The sequence below is a fragment of the Cydia pomonella genome, chromosome 6 (genome assembly GCF_033807575.1).
Source record: "Cydia pomonella isolate Wapato2018A chromosome 6, ilCydPomo1, whole genome shotgun sequence".
NCBI classification, from domain to species: domain Eukaryota; kingdom Metazoa; phylum Arthropoda; class Insecta; order Lepidoptera; family Tortricidae; genus Cydia; species Cydia pomonella.
This window is the reverse complement of record NC_084708.1, coordinates 16,827,334-16,847,294: the sequence shown is the minus strand read 5'-3', so window position 1 is coordinate 16,847,294 and position 19,961 is coordinate 16,827,334. Positions and strand designations below refer to the sequence as shown.

General features: G+C 36.4%; 1 protein-coding gene across 1 annotated transcript; it reads left to right on the top strand.

Annotated features, from left to right (window-relative positions):
- Positions 1–8,906: 8,906 nt before the first annotated feature.
- LOC133519126 (uncharacterized) lies at positions 8,907–15,171 on the top strand. The gene is made up of 2 exons (XM_061853069.1): positions 8,907–9,912; positions 10,447–15,171. Exons 1-2 carry the CDS (start codon positions 9,630–9,632, stop codon positions 14,778–14,780), a joined length of 4,617 nt encoding a protein of 1,538 aa, XP_061709053.1. The 5' UTR covers positions 8,907–9,629; the 3' UTR covers positions 14,781–15,171.
- The last annotated feature ends 4,790 nt before the right edge of the window (positions 15,172–19,961 follow it).

Genomic DNA, 19,961 nt, shown 5'->3' with positions numbered 1-19,961 from the left:
ATAGCTCTCACGTAAAATGTTTGTACATATATTTTGGCAGTTGAACATTAGTCATGTAAAAAAAAACAGCCGATCTTATTTAATTCAAGCCGTACCCCTTATTGCGAATGATTTCGATAGCCTATACTTAGGGTTGACATAATTTATTTAAATACATATAGCTTTGTTGTTATGTCACTTTGTAGTATTCAGTTAAACAAACTGGATAAAACAGACATAATTGTGACCGTTTATGTACCTAGATATTCTACAGCGGTATTGATATACGGGACAGGTAAAAATACGGGACGCGATACTTCAATACGGTGACATTCCTATATGATATGTGGCAACCCTGCCTATATTGCCTAACTATAACAAAATTGTATCGACAATTCGATGACAATACATTGCTATATACTTACTTTACGCTTTGATTTCATTGCTATACACATATAAATCATCCCATCTGTTTTATTGGATCTATTAATGTCAAATTACGAACGACGGATAGAGCTGATACTGAAAATCATTTGAAAATTTCAGAAAACAAAGTAACCAGTCAATTTGTCCGAGAATAACTTTTTATTGGAAACGCAGACAGAATAATTTCTTATTATTTGTATCTGTTTGATGATACCTTATTGTTGCGAAGCGTATCATAAACAAGCTGTTCCCTGGCAATCCGAATAAGTAACAATGAGTTGATATTGTAGCTGTATTTTTTCAATTGGATACTTAACATCATTTTACGGTTTCACTCACGTGTTTTTTAGTCTCTCGCGCGACATGCCGCTGCTTATCTAAAATAACACAATATTTCAAAAAACGTATGTATTTAGAAGAGCGGTTTGAAAAATAACAAGAAAAAGCATGCTTTAAGTTTTATTGTAATTAACAAAAATTAAATGTTCTTTTCGATACAGTTTCTTTATTTAATGGAGTAACAATATAAATTTCAGAAGTTAAAATAACAAAAAATATATGTATACATTTAAAAAATATTTTTTACTCACTAAGCGCCACTTGCTACCATCACTAGCACCATCCTACTAACCCAGGGTAAACCCGTTAAATCATTAACCCAGTGTCAAATTGTACTGGTAACCATGGCTACTCCAGGTTTAACCCCGGGTTAGTGAGATGGTGCAAGTGGCGCTTAGCCACCAATCCCTAACCCGGGGTTAACCAGTTAAACCTGGACATTCCATGGTTACCAGTACAATTTGACACCGGGTTAACGGTTTAAACGGTTAACCCCGGGTTAGTGGGATGGTGCAAGTGGCCCTTAGGATTGTGACGTACTTTTTTAAGGTTTGGTAGTATTTATGAGCAATATAGCGACAACACTAAATAGTTCGAACAGAATGGTTCAATTTTTTGGCCAATATTGGAGTATTCGCCTTTAAAACCGAATAATTATTTTGCGTTCTGCAGTTAGTCACCAAAATGTATCAGCCATACCGTGGTATTATTTTGCGTTGTGACGATATTCACCAAAGAAACGTAATAATAACGCGGACAGCCGTGGCACAACTGGTCACCAGTCAGCATCGATAAGATGGCATCGCAATCCAACCAATGGCATGACGGCACAATACGGCCTAGTATACATTTACTCGATAGCGAAACGTGACGTACGCGTTTGCGTTAAGTCTCATTTTGTATGGGATTTTGAGTTTCCCAAACGTTCCGCTTGGCGCGCTGTTTCTAAATCCCATACAAAATGAGACTTAACGCAAACGCGTACATCACGTTTCGCTATCAAATAAATTTACTAGGGGCGCTGGTAACTTCTTAACGTTATACTCGTATTATTCACAATAAACTTTTGCGTATTACGAGTCTAGCTGTATGCTTAGTTTCAAAATGAATCTTTTAGACTTATCAATTTGCTACTTATATGGATATAATGGAGACCTAGGCTCTCCGAAACATGTCGCGCGAGTGACTAAAAAATACGTGAGTGAAAACGAAAAATTATCCTAATGTAATGTTACGACAGTCAAATTTGATTAATTGGATAATTGTTGACATTTTTGTATGACAGAACAGCTCTAAATTTATTTTATTTTAAACGAAAGTAAATTTGATATCTAATACCTATTTTATTATTCATAATTTAATAATAAATCTATTTATTTAAACAAATAAATTACAAGTAAACACTTAAAGATACTTAAAGGTATTAAAAACGAAATTAAGTTATATTAACACGTTGAACGCCATGGGGGGCACCGGCGACCTCACGAAGTCAACTGCAACACGCCATGGGGGGCACCGGTGACCTCGTGTTAAACCTGTTTTTAAGACGCTATCCTGCGCCGCGTGTAGCAGTTATAAGCAATGCGTTGTATGCAAGGGACCGGCATGGCGCTCGTTAGTAAAACGGTGGCTTGGGACGTGGGTGCAGTTAGTGACATAGTAGATTTGTTGAAAAAATGAAAAAAACAAGGCATTTTTTTCAAATCACAGCTTTAATTCTATAATTTATATAATTAAGTATTTGCAATAATTATATAATTAATAGAAATTAATTTCAATTATCTGGAGATACACGACAATTATCAAAAAATAAGAAAAAATAAATTTCCCAATGCAGACACACACCTGATACATGCATTCCACAAAAAAAAACATCATAAAAACCCAAAATTAACAAAAATAAACAAAAACAGCGTATCTTCTTGAACCAGTAGCAGGAATTGCCAAACCAAGCTATTGTCACTCAATGCCAAAGCAGTTAAATTTTATATTATAAGCATATTTTAGCGGGTGCGAATGTGACAGTATAATGACCGGCACAGTGACCGGCGGCGAGAGGGGTGGCCGGCGGGGGGACCGGCGTGGCGTCATGGTAACGGTTTTTGAAATATGAACTTCATAGCGCCACGGGGGTCATCGGTGACCGCGAGTTTTTTTTTTAATAACTTTTTAACTAAACCTCCAATAACAAAATAAAATATATATCTATATACATATCAAAGTAATAATTGAATTTACATCAAGTTTTTTTTTAAGAAAAAATGAATATATTGGTCTGGCGTTTAACGTGTTAATAAAAATAAAACGATTCCACAGGGCAGCTTATGGCGAGCTGTTGGGGAGTTACGACCCCACGGACCCGAGTACTCCCGAGAGTCGGTCAGGGTCTCCGTCTTCAGCGTGTCTTCGTCGGTCGGAGTGGACCCCAACGGGACCCGCAGGACTCTCAGCTCTGGCCTGCCTTCATTGGCCGTCCAGAGAGGAGTCGTTAGAGCTAAATGCTCTAGGGGTGGAAGTGAAAAATTGCGAAAGCGGCGTACACCTGAGCACAGACACCCCCTGAGCCGCTCACACCGGTGTTGCTCCTGGTCGTCTTTACGACGGCAGTTTCAGGGGCCCATTTAATGGGCGGCGAGTCACCGCCTGCCTCGATAGCTAGAGAAAATATTGTTATGGCAAGTGTCCGGACCTCTTTGCAATAACCCAGTCTCATTGTCCACCCAAACTTCAATCCATAGACCGTTATACTGTTCACTTTTTCTACAGTATGCAATAGTTCCAATGCCTGCTGCGACCGGTTCATGGGTGTCTACTGTTGCGCCTGTAAACGGATTCCAGCAGGCGTTCTACATGACATTGAAGCTCTCCAAGGGGCCTCTACGTGTTGGATCTATATCCCCACGCAAGCCTATCAAAAGACCGGGATTTATAGGACTGTGAAATCCAAGGAGATAAAACTAATAAAGGTGGAGGCAAGATTTAAAAGTAAAATAACTTTTAAATCTTGGCAAGCATTTTTAAGTTAATTTTATTAGATTTATTTTTATTATAATACTGTTTTTGATTCGTTGTTTACTTTGTATTAATTAGTTAATCAACATAAAAACAATGCTTAATTAGTATCCCATAGCAAAGGGTTGAACTGAACATCTCATTTAAATCTCTAATTAATCGTCGCCGATTGGTCAGGTAACTGACGTGTCCGCTCTCTATCGCTCTTTTAAATTGGAGTAATAGAGAGGAAGATAACAATTTTTTTATTATTTTCGCAGTAGGCTCTCTGGAAACAAGAGTCTATAGTCAAACCAATCTAACTCTGCATGGCATTTGAAATGACAAAAGTGTGGGAATGAAATGGGTTTAATAATGACACCCCCGCACTAATAATAATGGCACTTTGCTCTATTCAAGTCGGGCCGAGTTAACTTAGGCGGACCCTGTCACGAGGTTTTTAGGGTTCAGTAGTTCACTAGAGACCCTTAAACACGATGTATTTATTAAATTTTGATTAGTTAATTTTTATGTTTATTTTTTCATACAAAATCATAAAATGCTGTATGTAGCGTTGTTATAACACAGGCATTATATTTAAGACGCCGTTATCGAATTTAATCGCAAAAATGTCAAATTGATAGATTTAGTCGATGAAATTGTACACCTTTTGTTAATTATCAGAAATAACAAGTACTGGTTTCCATTAGCACGTCTTGTTATCTTTTATTTTAATAAATATTTTTTTTAAACAGGAATCACTTAATTAGTAATGATTTTTTACTGAGGGACGTTTAGGTAAACACGCGTAAAGTACCTACTGATTTTAAAACTCTTATTTGTAAATTTCGTAAAGTTTGGACTGCTTAAAATGGTAATTTGTATTACACATATCCTGTACTTCAACTTTAATAAACTACATTTTTGTTATTATAAATTTGAAGTAGTGTAAATGAAAGTTAGACGAAATCAATTTTCTCCACAAATTACTTCAAAACAAGTAACAATTTCTTTGAAAATCGACTTAATTTCAACGTAATTTTTTATACTTAAACAATCTACAAAATTTGTTGAAACTGTTGTTATAATATTTTATAATCGCTCCGAAAGAAATAAAAAAGGTGTCTCCCCCCTCTAACTTTGGAACCATAGGTCCAAAAAATATGAAAAAAATCGTGGAAGTAGAGCTTAAAAAAGATATTAAATGAAAACTATAGCGGACATGGTCAGTTTAGCTGTTTTTGAGTTATTGCAAAAAGCTTCCCCTTCATAGTAAAAAGACGGACATCCACAGTTAAATTCATGTAAAAGCCGTTGACTATTGGCAGTTTTAGAACGAAAGGGTAAAAATTAAAAAGTAAGAGGCAATCCCGCTAATTTTATATTCGTATTCGTTTATTGCACTCATGTAGGTACGATGCATTATGTCTCGGACTGGACTGGATTTCGCTATGGGATATTTATCTTTAGACATGCAAAGTCTGAGATTGCAAGTAAGTTTGTTACTTTAATTATACAGGTGCCCGTGAGCATTGCGAGAGATTTCAAGGGTGCATTCCTGATGGCAATAGAAGCAAAAAATGTTATATGACTTTTTGTGAAATTCGACAAAAAAAAAATTTTTTGTTTTTTTTTTCCCCTGTTTTTGAACACTCCTGTACATAAAACGTAATTTTTATTGATAAACACATAACCTAAAATGAACTAAAAAGTTTTTTTTTTATTTGGGGGTAGCCTCTCGAATACATTTTTATAATTTTTCGATGTCAATCAATAGGTATGTCCAGACTAGACCTCAAAGTGCCAATACCGCAGTCAAAAATATGTTTTGTACCGACTTATGGCGAAAGAATGATTTCGAAAAACATTTAATTATCTCTGAAACTAGGCCTAATCCAGAAAATTTTATATGACATTTTAGTTTCTAAATATTACCAGGAATGCTTAGTTGAAATGTCTCGCAATGCTCACGGGCACCTTGTATAGGTACTGATTATGCAAATTTGCCTATTTGTTTAACTCGGGTGAAAGGTACCGTTTCATCCCTTGGTGAACAATCTACTATACTTTAAGCTCCAGTTTAGCTTATTGTGACGGAAGTGTAACTACGGAACCCTATACTGAGCATGGCCCGACATGCTCTTGACGGTTTTATTACTACATAATTCGTCGGGGGATAGTGCGATACCGCACAACTAACAAAGTCAATAGAGTTCCAAATTCAAACAATGTAACAAGGAAATTGGATATTACTGCATTTGTTAGTTACGCGGTATTGCACTATCCCCGGCCGTATTTCATTTCACGACAGAGGTATACGTTACATTATCGCACTTTCACTCAATAATTCTGGAAAAAGAGTTGGAGATAGAGATAGTCGTATATTGGCTTTTAACAGGTCGGTATTACTGAGCTAGATTTATGCCTATGCGTTCTCCAGGTCACAGGTCGGTGTCGATTGTAGCTGGACCGTAGAAAGCGTTTATAAGTCGTTAAAGTCTAAAAGGCCTATTGAGAAGGTGGGGGGTGTGTGCATTGTTTTTCGGCAAGCGCGATGAGATCCATATTAATCACCACCGACCACGTAAATCGCTCACTGTCGCTGCCGGGCGCACGTATTGAGTGATTGAGTGCAGATTGTGAGGCGACACTGTCGCGACTTCTCTGGCCTTCCTCATTTTGTTTGCAATTTATCGCTCTTAAAATAGAGGCTGACGTTGATACTCTCCATTTCGTCGTAGGTATTGGAAACGAAGAGTATAATATAAGTTAATTGGCCAAAGGATTTTTTGTGGGTAATATTGTAAATAAATATGTATTTGATCAAGAGAGGTATCAACAACAAATTAATATGATACGAGCATCCGTGAATTTTGGTAAATAGCTCACGACAATCATTTAGCAGAGGTATCATAGTCGTATGCTTTTAAAAAAGCACATGGCACACCAAAAAAACGGGCATCTCGCTTTATTCTTCCCACAACATGCAGAATGAGGAATGATTTACTTCCTGAGCTGAGTGAGGTATTTATTTCCTTTGCGCTACGACATGAGGTTCTTCAAGAAGCGGGTATTCAAGGTTCTTATGAGTTGGCAACATATAAGTGGCTCATCCGATGTTACTTATGTCCATGGGTGACGGAGACCGCTTCCCATTAGGTTACTCATCTACTCGTTTACCGACTATCACAAAAAAATTGCCCGGAGGGAAACAAACGGAAATTGGACTCCATGGATTCCACTGGTACTAATAATTTCAACATTAAAAATGAAGCATTAAATTATGTAAAATAAACACAGGATTAATATTGAAAGTTACGTAGCTGAAAAGTGCCATAAATATATTTTTGTTGGCGCAGTCGATATTGTCAGCGATTTGCCCCGTAACCGCCGTGATGGATGTGGTTCCAACGCGGTAAAAGTTCGCTCCTCTCGTTATGCCATTGCCACGTCTTATTTTCTAATTAAAATACATATTTTACATCTCTTTTATTATCTTCCTATTGTTATTCTTGCGCATATAAACAAATAAAGTTTTATATTCTATTATATAACTTTCGGACCACAAAACAATTAAAATTAGGTACGTATTTATGCAATTATTTCAATAATTAGTTACACAAAAATTAAAATAAGTTATGAAAAGTAATGAACGTAGATACTACGTTTGAATGTATGTTGAATAGTAGAATACGCGAAACTACATCATAAACGTTACAACAAATTAAATGACAGAACAAATTATACAAAGTAATAAATTTTACATATTTCCAAAACTGCGAGCTTTATTGTCAGCCAAATAAAATGCTCATTTCCCCTTATCAAGAGTATACTAGACTGAACAGTCATATTTTTATAGAATTTTAGCTTCATTCGTATTTTGTTGTTCATGGTTTTTTGGTTTTTGGATACCATTTTTTTTTTCATTACAGATGTAACCGTTAATGCATGTCTTAGAAATAAGTCAAAAACTAGTTAATCTGTATAATTACCAATACCTGTAGTTATAATATATACATAATATATATATATATATACCTACCACAGGTTCATAGCCATAATGAATCATATTACTACTAGAATAAGGTTGATTTTAGTTTAATAATTTTTTTGTAATTAGTGAGTATTGCTTGTCACCTGACGATATGTACTTGTAAATCTAGGGAAGATCGGTGCCTCCCAACACAAGCATTGTTTTGCTTACCGGGCAACTCCATTCCCAGTATCACAAAAATGTATATTATTATGAAATAAAGAATTTTTGTATGTTTATTTTTTTACCGTAAAAAAAACAGTTTTTAGTGAAAACGTGTTTTCCATAGTTGAAACTACATAGTTTTCCGTATTACCTCAGTGAAAATGCGTGTCCACTAGTTAAGACTAGTTTTCCGAAAAGCCTTGTTGAAAACTAGTTTGAAAACGTTTTCGGTGAAAACTTGTTTTCCCTCATTAATCAATATTAACTTTAGACTGTTTATTTGTATTTATTTGTATTTTATATTTATATGTTAATTTACCGACTTTATTTACTGTATGCGTTTAGTGTAAACTGTAGTAAATTCTTGAACAATTAGTGAAAACTATAGTATTTGCCAAGGCACTTTGTGAAAACTAAGGTTGACTGAAAAACCCCAGTTAAAACTACTTTCCACCGAGGCCTTACGAAAAACAGGTTTTAACTAGTGAAGACACATGTCACTGAAAACGGGTTTTTACGGTAACATAAAAACATAGATAGCTAGAGACGAATAAAGGCATACAATTGAAATATAATAGGAAAACCTATTATTAGGAACTCCTCTTATTATCTTAATTAATACAATGTCTCAAAACCGTCATTAATATTTTCGTCAAAAGGAAGAGGAATCTTTAGAAATGAGGGGACTAATTAGAAGTGCGGGCCTACCCCTACAATAATTACTTCATTACTCTTCATACACTGATTTTAAGCGCATTTCCTTCGTTGATGTATGTCTGGGTGTCTCTAAATAAACGGTTTTAATTTCCCCTGAGCCGGTTAGAGGGTGGGCTGAGCCAGCAATTTGCCGGGCCGCGTCTCATTATGAAGCTCGTTGTCTTGAGACAATATTCCCGACTCGATGCTCGGTGCCAGCCGACCTATTCAGACCATTCGACGGGAGTCAAATCATGCCATTAGCTAGCACTATCTGTACCATACAAGGCACATAAATATGTGAAACGAAACGTTTTAGTTTAATATGGCAACCCCGCAGCTGACCACCCAGCTCGGGCCTCTTTCTCGGTTTACCATGTGACCTGTAAATACCTTGTATTTTGGAAAGTGCATTTAATAAAAGTTTATTCATGTCTTTGAACCCATAGTTTCATTGAACATGAAAATGGTCCTTCGAAAGACCTAAATTAATATTTAGAGTCAGTGCCATCAACATATTTCGTGTTATTTTGGCGATTGAAATATTGCCCCTTGGGTGAGCTATCGTCGTGGTCGTGCTATAACGCGACCAACTTCAATACGCGCTGCTATACAGTGCGTGTTACCAGCGCGGTGTCTTATTTTCGTCGGGCGGTTTACCTGCAGCGCTGCCGGCAGGGCGATAACCCGGCCGAGTGTAAAAATACCTGTGATCGAGCGCGGCGACCGTACGCCGTGTTCTCTCTACGCGGGAGGGTTTCCAATAGGCGTAATCCGGCGGAGTGACGGAGCATGTGTCTTCGAACGACTATCGATCGTGTGCAGTGATCATTTTACACGGTAGGATTATATTGAAAGAATCCTATCTCCATATTGAAAGAAGCCGGAACGGAGCCTGCTATACGAAAGTGCCGCGTGGTTATTGTGAATATAATTTGTGTATTTGGTATTATACCATAAAAATTCTTTGTGCTATTTCTAGTGCAAATTGAATATCAATATGGACGACTTAAAAAGGCTGGTTGCCTGTAGAGGCCAGTGTAAAGGAGTCATTACGAAAACTGAGAGATTTCTCAGCGGTGTGAGCGCCGATTTAGATTTGGAGCTAATTAAAGTGAAAAAGGAGCGACTTATTTCGGCCTTTAACCAGTACTCGGAGACGACGATCGAAATCCAAATAGTGGACCCCAATGACAAAGAAGATTTTGACGCCGTGGAGGACAAGTATTGTCAATTGTTAGCCAAATTAAATCTTAAGTTAAGTGGCATCACGGGCGCAAACGGTGAGCATTCCTCAATCGCTAAAGGATTTCAAAAATTGCCTCGTATTGTAATTAATAGTTTCAATGGCCAATTGAGTGAATATCAACACTTTATTAACCTCTTTCAATCGGTAGTCGATAAAAACTCAAGCCTGTCACAGTGTGATAAATTGTATTACTTAACCTCATTTTTACAGGGCGAAGCTCTAGATGTAATAAAACATTTACCCCTCGTAGGTGAAAATTATCTCATTGCGTTAGATTTGTTAAGACAGAGGTATGATAACAGGGCGAGAGTCGTCACGCACCACATTAATAATATCTTAGACTTTCCCCCTATAACCAAGTGCACTCCAGCCGCTTTGCGAAACCTGTTAAGTGTAGTCAAGCAGCATCTTGGTGCGTTAAAGAGTTTAGACCTGCAAACTGGGCAGTGGGATAGTTTATTGGTTTGCATTATTCAAAAGAAACTTGACCAGTATACGGTTAGGTCCTTTTATTTAGAGCAGGAGTCTACGGACATGCCTACATTAGATGCGCTTTTTACTTTTATAGAAAAAAAGGCAGCAGCATTAGAAACACTGTCGCAGACCTCGAGCCCTCAACAACATGAGCGGCCGAGGAGGGTCTCTCTGGCCACTAGTCGGGAGGCAAGTGTTGAAAATAAAAAGAAGAAAATAAAATGTAAGTACTGTAACTCACAGGTACATAGATTATATATCTGCCCTAAATTTAAATTAGCCAATGCTACTGAAAGGGTACAATTTATTAAAAGGAACAAAGGTTTTTGTAAGATTTGTCTTAATGAGCATGATGAAAAGTGTAAGTTTAATTTTAAATGTGCGGTGTGTAAAGCACCTCATAACACGCTTTTGCATCAGGACACTCAAGTCTCAGAGTCTTTTGAAGAGGACAAAACACTGAGCTTGCCGTCGACTAGTAAGGTAACCCTAGTCTGTAGTAATCAGAAAGAAGAACTTTTGCCCAGCATTGAGGTACTAGTAAAGGCAAAAGATGGTACCTATATTAGGACTAGAGCATTACTAGATGGCTGCAGTCAAGTGTCATATGTTGTGGCAAGCTTGGCTAAGAAACTTGAGTGTGCTACATATTTGGAAAGTAATGCTGCAACGGGGATAGGCAAGGGAACAAGTGTGTCTAAAGAGATGGTAGAATTTAATGTAAAGTCATGCATAAATGATTTTAAATTGAAAGTTAAATGTAGTGTTGTGGACGAAATTACAGATCCTCAGCCTCAATTTATAGTCCAACGAGACAAATTAAATATTCCAAGTTATGTTAAACTTGCTGATCCACAATTTGACAAACAAGCACCTATTACTATTTTATTAGGCTGTCACTACTTTTTTCAGACGCTGAAGCACCAAGTCCGGCAGCTTAGTTTGGATGGTCCGTTCCTAGTCAGCACCCAGTTTGGTCACGTCATTGCAGGGGCGGTGCCCACTGTGAATGCGGTAACACAGAAAACATGTTTGTTTGCTGTGAATAAGGTCAGTCAACCTCATTCTGTTTTTGACTCTGAGTCGATGCAACTTGAAACAAGCCTTAAAAGGTTTTGGGAGGCAGAAAAGGTTCCAGAGCTACTTCCTGAAGCAAATACAGAACAGGAGCTTGCTGAAACTATTTTCAAGGAGTCAGTTATTTTAAATAATGGCAAATTTCAAGTTGCGTTGCCTTTAAAATTACCAATGACCAAACTGGATTTAGGCGACTCATTTTCAAGTGCATTGCAGCAATTTCTAAATTTAGAAAAAAGATTATTAAAGGATGATTTACTTTATAAAAAATATAAGGATTTTATTAATGAATATCTTGACTTAGGCCATGCTGAGGTATATGATATTTCAAAATATGACTTAAAAAATGATGCAGTTTTCTTTCTGCCGCATCACCCTGTATTTAATGACCGGAGCAAAACTACAAAGCTGCGCGTAGTTTTTAATGGAAGTATGTTAACAAAAAGCGGAGTGTCACTAAATAACGTTTTATTAAACGGTCCTATAGTCCAACGTGACTTATTTGATATTTTGATACAATTTAGGCTTACGAAATTTACATTGCTTGCGGACATAAAGCAGATGTTCCGACAAATTTTAATTGATCCTAAATATAGGTCGTTGCAAAATATCCTGTGGAGGGAATCCGTTGACACCCCCATTCAATGTCTGCAATTAAAAACGGTGACTTATGGCCAAAAAAGCTCTTCCTTTTTGGCCACGAGATGTTTGCTTGAATTAGCACATAGATTTGGAGCAGACTTTCCGCTTGCGGCGGAAGTTCTGCATAAGCAGACATATGTAGATGATGTTATTACCGGACATGACGATATTGACACTTTGTCAAAAATAAAGGCACAGTTAATAGACTTGCTTAGGTTAGGCGGGTTCGAATTACACAAGTGGTGCGCGAACAGCGATTGGTTATTGAGGGGAATACCTCAGGATAAATTAAATTTTAACGATAACGTAAATTTGGATAAAGATGAGGTGTTCGTGAAGACTCTCGGCCTGTCTTACAATGTCTCTGCTGATAAACTGGTTGTTAACTGTCCTGAAACGAATGTGCAAGAAAAATATACTAGAAGGCAAGTGTTATCCTTCATAAGTAAATGCTTTGATCCTCTGGGAATTGTAGGCCCAGTGTTTGTTTATTCAAAAATTATATTACAAAAAATTTGCAAATTGCAACTGTCATGGGATGATTATCTCCCAGCAGATTTAAATGAAGAATGGAAGCTATTTGCTAGAAATCTTATTGAAATGTCAAGTATAAAAATAAATAGGCATATTGATGTCAGGCGTGCTCAAAAACTGGAATTGATTGGATACGGAGATGCCTCAAACCTGGCTTATGGTTGTGCGGTATATTTAAGAGTAATAAATATTGATGGCAGTGTTTCCGTCAATTTATTATGCTCAAAATCCAGAATTAGTCCAATCAACAAGGATTTGAGTACGCCGCGATCGGAATTAAATAGTGCTTTATTACTGGCTATGCTAGTAAACAGACTGTATAATCTCCTCAAAGATAAATATGAGCTTAATGTATATCTATATTTAGACTCAAAAATTGTGCTTGCATGGCTGGACATACAACCAATAAAATTGCAAGCGTACGTGGCAAATAGGGTAAAAAGGATAAAGGAGCTTACATGCAATTTTCAGTGGTTCTATGTTCCAACTGACTCCAACCCTGCTGACTGTATATCGCGAGGGGTGCAACCACATTTGTTGCAATCAAACCATTTATGGTGGCATGGCCCTAATTATTTAAAAGGGTTTGATTATGAACATAAAAAGACAAATTTGGGGGCACGTTTGGACGTACCAGAATTAAAAGGCACAAATAAGACGTGTCATGTAAATGTGAATGTAAAAAGTCAGTTTAACTTTATGTCAAAGTACTCAAACATTGATAAAATAAAAAGAATAATGGCATATGTTTTAAGATTTTGTAAAAATTGTAGACTTAATGTTGCAAACAGAAACAAGAGTGAATTTTTGCCTACTGAATTTGATAAAGCTTTAAATACTGTTATTAAAATTGACCAACATCATAACTATGAATCTGAAATCGCCTCTATAAAGGCCCAAAAGCTTGTAAAGGGCAGTCTTAGCTCCTTAAATTGCTTTTTAGACAAATATAATATGTTAAGAGTAGGTGGTCGCTTACAAAATTCTGAGCTATCCTACTCAACAATACACCCAATTGTGTTAGTTAAAGGCTCACATATCACAAAATTAATCATACTCAAAGCCCATAAAGATTTAATGCATACTAGCCAAAAGGGAATATTAGCTCATTTAAATCAAAAATATTGGTTAATTGATGGTCTTAGAGAAATTAAAGGTGTAATCCATAAATGTATTATTTGCTTTAAACTTAAGGCTAAAAATGCAACCCAGCTGATGGGATCTCTGCCTAAAGAGAGAGTGCGTGTAGCAAGAGTATTTGAGAAGGTCGGTATTGACTATGGTGGACCCTTCACATTAAAGTTTGCTCGCGTTAGAAAGCCAGTGCTTTATAAGGGATATGTGCTAATTTTTGTGTGTTTTGTCACAAAGGCTATTCATATTGAGCTTGCCTCAGACATGACTACTGAAAACTTCCTCAGCTGTCTAAAACGTTTTATATCGCGTCGTAACAAACCGTCTCAAATATTTTGCGACAACGCTAGCACATTTCGAAGTGCCAATACGCAGTTACAGGAGCTGTATCAGTTACAAAACTCGTCTGAGCATAAGAGTGTAGTTTATAATTATGCAGCGGATAATCAAATTGAATTTAAGTTTGTGCCTGCATATAGCCCCGTCTTTGCCGGTCTGTGGGAGGCAGGTATAAAATCTATAAAGTATCACCTAAAAAGAGTTGTAGGTAACAGCGTATTGACATACGAACAATTAAATTGTGTATTAATTCAAATTGAGGGAATTTTAAATTCTCGGCCCATCACTAGTATGTCATCTGACCCTAATGGTATGTCATGTTTGACTCCTGCGCATTTTTTGACAGGAGCTTCACTAACAGGTGTACCAGAACCTGATTATGTAAATGAACCTGTTCACCGCCTTTCCTTTTGGAAGCAATGCCAGCAAATCCAACAGAATTTCTTTAAGCAATGGTCAAAACAATATTTAACTATGTTGCAGAATCGTCCTAAATGGAAGGGTGAACAGCCAAATTTGACTGTGGGTTCATTGGTCCTGTTAAGGTCAGACAATATAGCACCCTTAAGATGGCCAATGGGTCGAATAGTAAACGTTTATCCAGGGAGAGACAATAAAGTCCGAGCCCTTGATGTTAAAACATCAAACGGCTACATAATGCGTACTAGCATTATGAAAGTATGCCCTCTTCCTATAGAGTAGTATTTGTTTTAGATTTAAGTACTTTAGTTACTTTCTCATTTCCATTCGGAATATTTTTTGGTGGTGGGAGCACTTCAAATTCTGATACAAGCATTTAGTTAAGTATTGTAATACTCACATAAATGAGTTTTAGATATAAATAAGATACCTATATCAGTAAAAAAAAATGTTTCTTGGTATTTAAAAATGTAATTACTACAAGCCTTTGTGCGGGCCGCAGCTTATGTACCATACAAGGCACATAAATATGTGAAACGAAACGTTTTAGTTTAATATGGCAACCCCGCAGCTGACCACCCAGCTCAGGCCTCTTTCTCGGTTTACCATGTGACCTGTAAATACCTTGTATTTTGGAAAGTGCATTTAATAAAAGTTTATTCATGTCTTTGAACCCATAGTTTCATTGAACACTATCCTACTTCACCTTTGAGCGCAACAGGGGATAAGACGACTGCAGTAAGACTTTAGCGACTCCGAATTAGATCTCAATTCAAATGCACAACGCTGCAGACGCGATACGAATTTGCGATTGTTCATGTTATTGCGAGAACATATGCACTGAAGCTAACTTCGTATGTTTATCTACGTTCGTGGGAAATTTGATATGATTCTACAATTGTTGAGGGAATAACATTATCATGTACGGGATGCTATCTAGCATCCCAATCACGTTTATATGAAACATTACCTCAACAACAAATAGTTCAACCTTGATATTTTGAATTCTTCCTATCCAATTAGGGTTTATTTTAGCAATATCGGGCCGTACTACATTTACTTAGATGCAAAAATGAGTCAAAAGTAGTACTATGCAGTACTTAGTCAAGATAATAGTCAAACATGACTTGTTTGTTGTATTTGAAAACTTATACCTAGATTATAAAAAGCATCAGTCTAGAAATTATCTTTCTACTTATCGTTTATGGTTTTTTACTTACGCATAAATCCTTAATTTTTTATAGCCCCGATAATTACCAAACCTCTGTATGAAAGTCAGTACCTAAAATTCTTAAATTAGGGAATGAATACCTGTATACAATAAGTAAATAACAGATTGGGTAAAATATTTTTTTGCAGAAAATAATTGTAAACAAAGAGTGTGGTACAAAACTAAATCATTGCAATCATGGATCGGACCACTGATTCACTTTTGCACCTAAATAATATTTATTTCTGCAATAATTACTAGAAAATCTTTCAATTTTAAGAGAGTTGTTGTTTATTAAAAAGACTTTGGTTTGCTTTATAACCCTTAATAAAATAGACAGGTGTCCAAATTATGCCATTTTTTTTTTCTTAGAATCGAAATGATGGTACGGATATATTCCCCTTGTCTTATTAAGGAATAAATTGTAGCACCAAAGCAAAGCAGCGTAAAAACCAAGACGTCAGAATTATATTGTTTCAAAGGGAGTTTAGTAGATAATATAGCTATATAAGTCATGATCTCATGATATAAAAAAAATTAAATATTATCTATTATTAGTGTTTTGTACATATGGAGCAACTTGATTGATATCAAGGGATATGAAGATTAAGAGTTTTATTTTAAAGAAATTAATTAGACGACCCGCCAATGCCCGCCAAAATTACTCAATGCTAGATTATCCTTAATGTGGATTTTAACGGGAAATAATTCACTGAAATTACCAATTTCATATAAATTTAAGATACATTTCAAAGAAGTCCAATACTATTCAGTTTTGCGCCTAACTGTAGGTAGATTTTTTATGTACACAAGATTTGAGTTTGCCTGGCACTGGTATAAAGGGAAAAGGTTTAGAATACAACCTGCATTTCCAAGAATCCGTTATTCCGCATATTTCAACGTCGTCGGTTCCAAAGCAGAAAAATTCCCAAAGTGTAACGTTGTGTCTTAATGCACAGGAAATATTCAACTGAACCGTTCCCACGAGTGCTCTCTAAAGACTTGCTACGAAAATCTCCAACAGCTTCGCCACTTGGACGATTTATGAGGATAGTTAGACCAACGCATTTCTACTCTACTCGCAAACAGGTATCGCCAAGGAGTGCCGATAAGAGCGAAGGTGCGTAGATATCCATGGTCATTTTTAGGGGATCACTTGTGTGTCCGTCTGTTACAGTCAACACTACGAACCTACTGAATCGATTTGGTTAAAAATTGTATTTGCAAACTATATTAGGTATAGTGTGATACCCATATAAAATGGAAAGGCTTGTTTATAATTTAAAACAGTTTTGAAGTTAATGAAGAAAAAGAATTTACCATTCTCCCCCATTTTGGTAGTTTGTTAAATATTTTCTGAAATGGTTAACATTTTTAGAGTTAAGAGCTCCGAATGTTAGTTGTCAAAATTCATGTTTAATGTTTTCCCTCAGTTCAGGGTACGAGGGTAACACTCATATAATAATTAATGAGAACAAAGGGGATGCCGGACTGAAAAGACCCAGGTCTGTCTCGCCGACTACACGGTTGCCACACCGATATACCGGGGAGCTGAAGACGCGCCGCGACTGCCTGATGAACTTTAATTACAACGCTGCGGTACCAACGTGGAAGCAATTGCCTGGTATATTAGCATAATCACCGCGGTTAATTGAACTGAAATTGAAGACGTCTAAACGTACCTTTGGCAGATGCGAACCGTCTGTATCTGAGTAAAAACTTTTCCATAAGTCAGCAGGTAGTTATTTGCACATTATAAACTGTGCTGCTTTTGCAGTTTTATATTTATTATATATTAACCCATTTTGATTAAAATGTACTTCATATTCATAGGTATAACTATGTTTAATTTAAACTGGACACGTCGTTGTAAACTCCAGTGATACATCAATATATCTTAGAATCTTGTTCTGTTTAAGTACATCTATTTTTCCTAAATGGACCGGCAACAATAATAAACCCGTAAAGCGGTGCCGGTCATAACTGGCGTTATTATGTCGCAATAACCGCCGGAGATGTTGGGGAAATTATGACCACCGCGGGAAAAGGCTTGATATAAAAATATTAATAGCGGCGTAGTTTTTCGCAACCTCTGCCTTTGTGAGATTTCCTCGGATTATACAGCATCAAGCTCCTCAAACTGCTAAGCCTTTGAAGTTGGCCGTTTTAAGGAAAATTAGAGGTTCTGGGTCGTTATTATAATTTGCTTGGCGTGCAAGAACTTCTTTTTACTACCTATTATTTTAGTCATCTTCTTATTTGGTTTGGATAATACATTTAATGATTAGCGTATGGTTTTATTAAAGCTCAAAAAATAAGTTTCTGTCATTGCATAAACATTAATATCGGAGGTACAGAGTTCTGACTAGATTTTACACAATAAAAATGCACACAAATATAACAAAATTTACATAAAATAAATGCGTAAAAGAGCTTTGTTGTGGTGATGGATACATTTATAATAAATAAATAAATAAAATAAAAAAATATTTATTCAGTAGGACAAGTTATTTTACAAAAATCAGGTGGGTGCCTCTTTTTAAGTATAAAATTACCTGTGTCAAGAGACACCGCTCTTCCATTGTGATTTACAGCATCGTAATACTATGGTGTGTTTATAGTCAAGATAAATGGATGACATTCACATCACGAGATCTAATACTAGACGGGCACTATCGCTTATAAGCAGCATCTAGTGGTTAATAAAATCCCTTACTCTACTAGAAAGAACTTAATATTTCAAATTTCAAATAGATAGCGTAAGTCCCGAGATATTTAGCAATGAATCCAAGTAATAACCAGACCGACAGAGTCGCACCTTAAGGGCTCCTTTTTTGATACGGAACTCTAAAAAACACAAAGTCATATAAGTATGTGATAAACCGTCCGCGAGTATGAAGTTGCTAAATCAATAAACAGCCCAGCCATAAATAACGGGGCATTTGACTAAGCCGGCAACAACAAGCCAGCCCGCGCCGTCCTTCGCAAAATAGAAGCTACAAACACCGGCGAAAAAAGCAGACCAAGAGGTTTTACTTTACAGCTAACAAAATAACAGGCCATTTAGGTACTGGAGTCCTTTCAAAAATAAACTGTCTACTGAGGCTGCTGTCTGGATACTGGCTTTAAAGAAGTACTTAAATCATTGTTATATAAGACACTGTGTAAAGTGCAATTTAATCAAATTTCATTTATACTGAAATCTCGTTTGTACTGTACGAGTATTGAGATACTGAAGATACTCAAACAAAAAGTAAATGAACTTTTTGATTGTTTAAAAACAACTTTTAGTTAGAAAAACACAGCTAGTATATAAATTTCATTGAAAATTCGAAGACAGCAAACCCCTCCAATATTTATATATACTTATATATATTATACGACGACATTTTAAAAGATTTTCTCTTGTTTAGCCTATCAAGGTATCTACATAAAGCTATACGCTCAAATTTTCTTAAGTATATGTAACAACAAATATCCATCAAGCGTCAAATAAATAACAATGGTATTCCGAGTCTATAAAGTGAGGAACCTCATCATAATATGGCACGAGAGTGTTAGATTGCGAGTAAAGGCAGGGCGCAGTGCGGCGGGTTTTGATAGCTCCATGATGGATAGAAGTACTGAGCCGCCAGGGAAAATGATGAGCATCTCATTGTTCTCTGAGAAGCGAAAGTATTTTAAATTCAAATCAGACGGGGAAGAGTTTTAGACACGCCACCTTGAGAATATTGTATAGACGAAGGTGAAATATAAGGATCGTAAAAAATATCTGCTTAGAATTGTGGACCTAAAATTCTCTTGTTAGTAGGAACAAACATTGTAATTACCTAAGCCGAGGAAAGTAAATTTAATAAAAAGGTACATATAAAATTTCCTCGTAATGATTATGCCGGCGACAAGGAAAATAAACAGAACTAAACAAAAAAACTGTCGTAAATTTGGAGGAATTCGTCAGTTCGGGTGATAGAATTTGTTCAGGGACATTAGTAAGATGGGTAAAATTATAGATAGAATTTTGCTTTTTGTGTGCTTGTTTTTGATAGAGCTTTGATAAGCCGTAAGTAAATTGAGAGGATCACTAATCGAGCTATTTAGACCACATTGATGAGTTAACATTTTTACTCTTTGTATTTAAATTAACCTGCTGAGATGAAACTTCATCTTGTCTATTTTCGTTCATTTGCCTAGCTCCCATTTGTGAGACACATCAGTTGGCTAGAACAGTCGTGTCACCTGCGACCCGCTCTCGG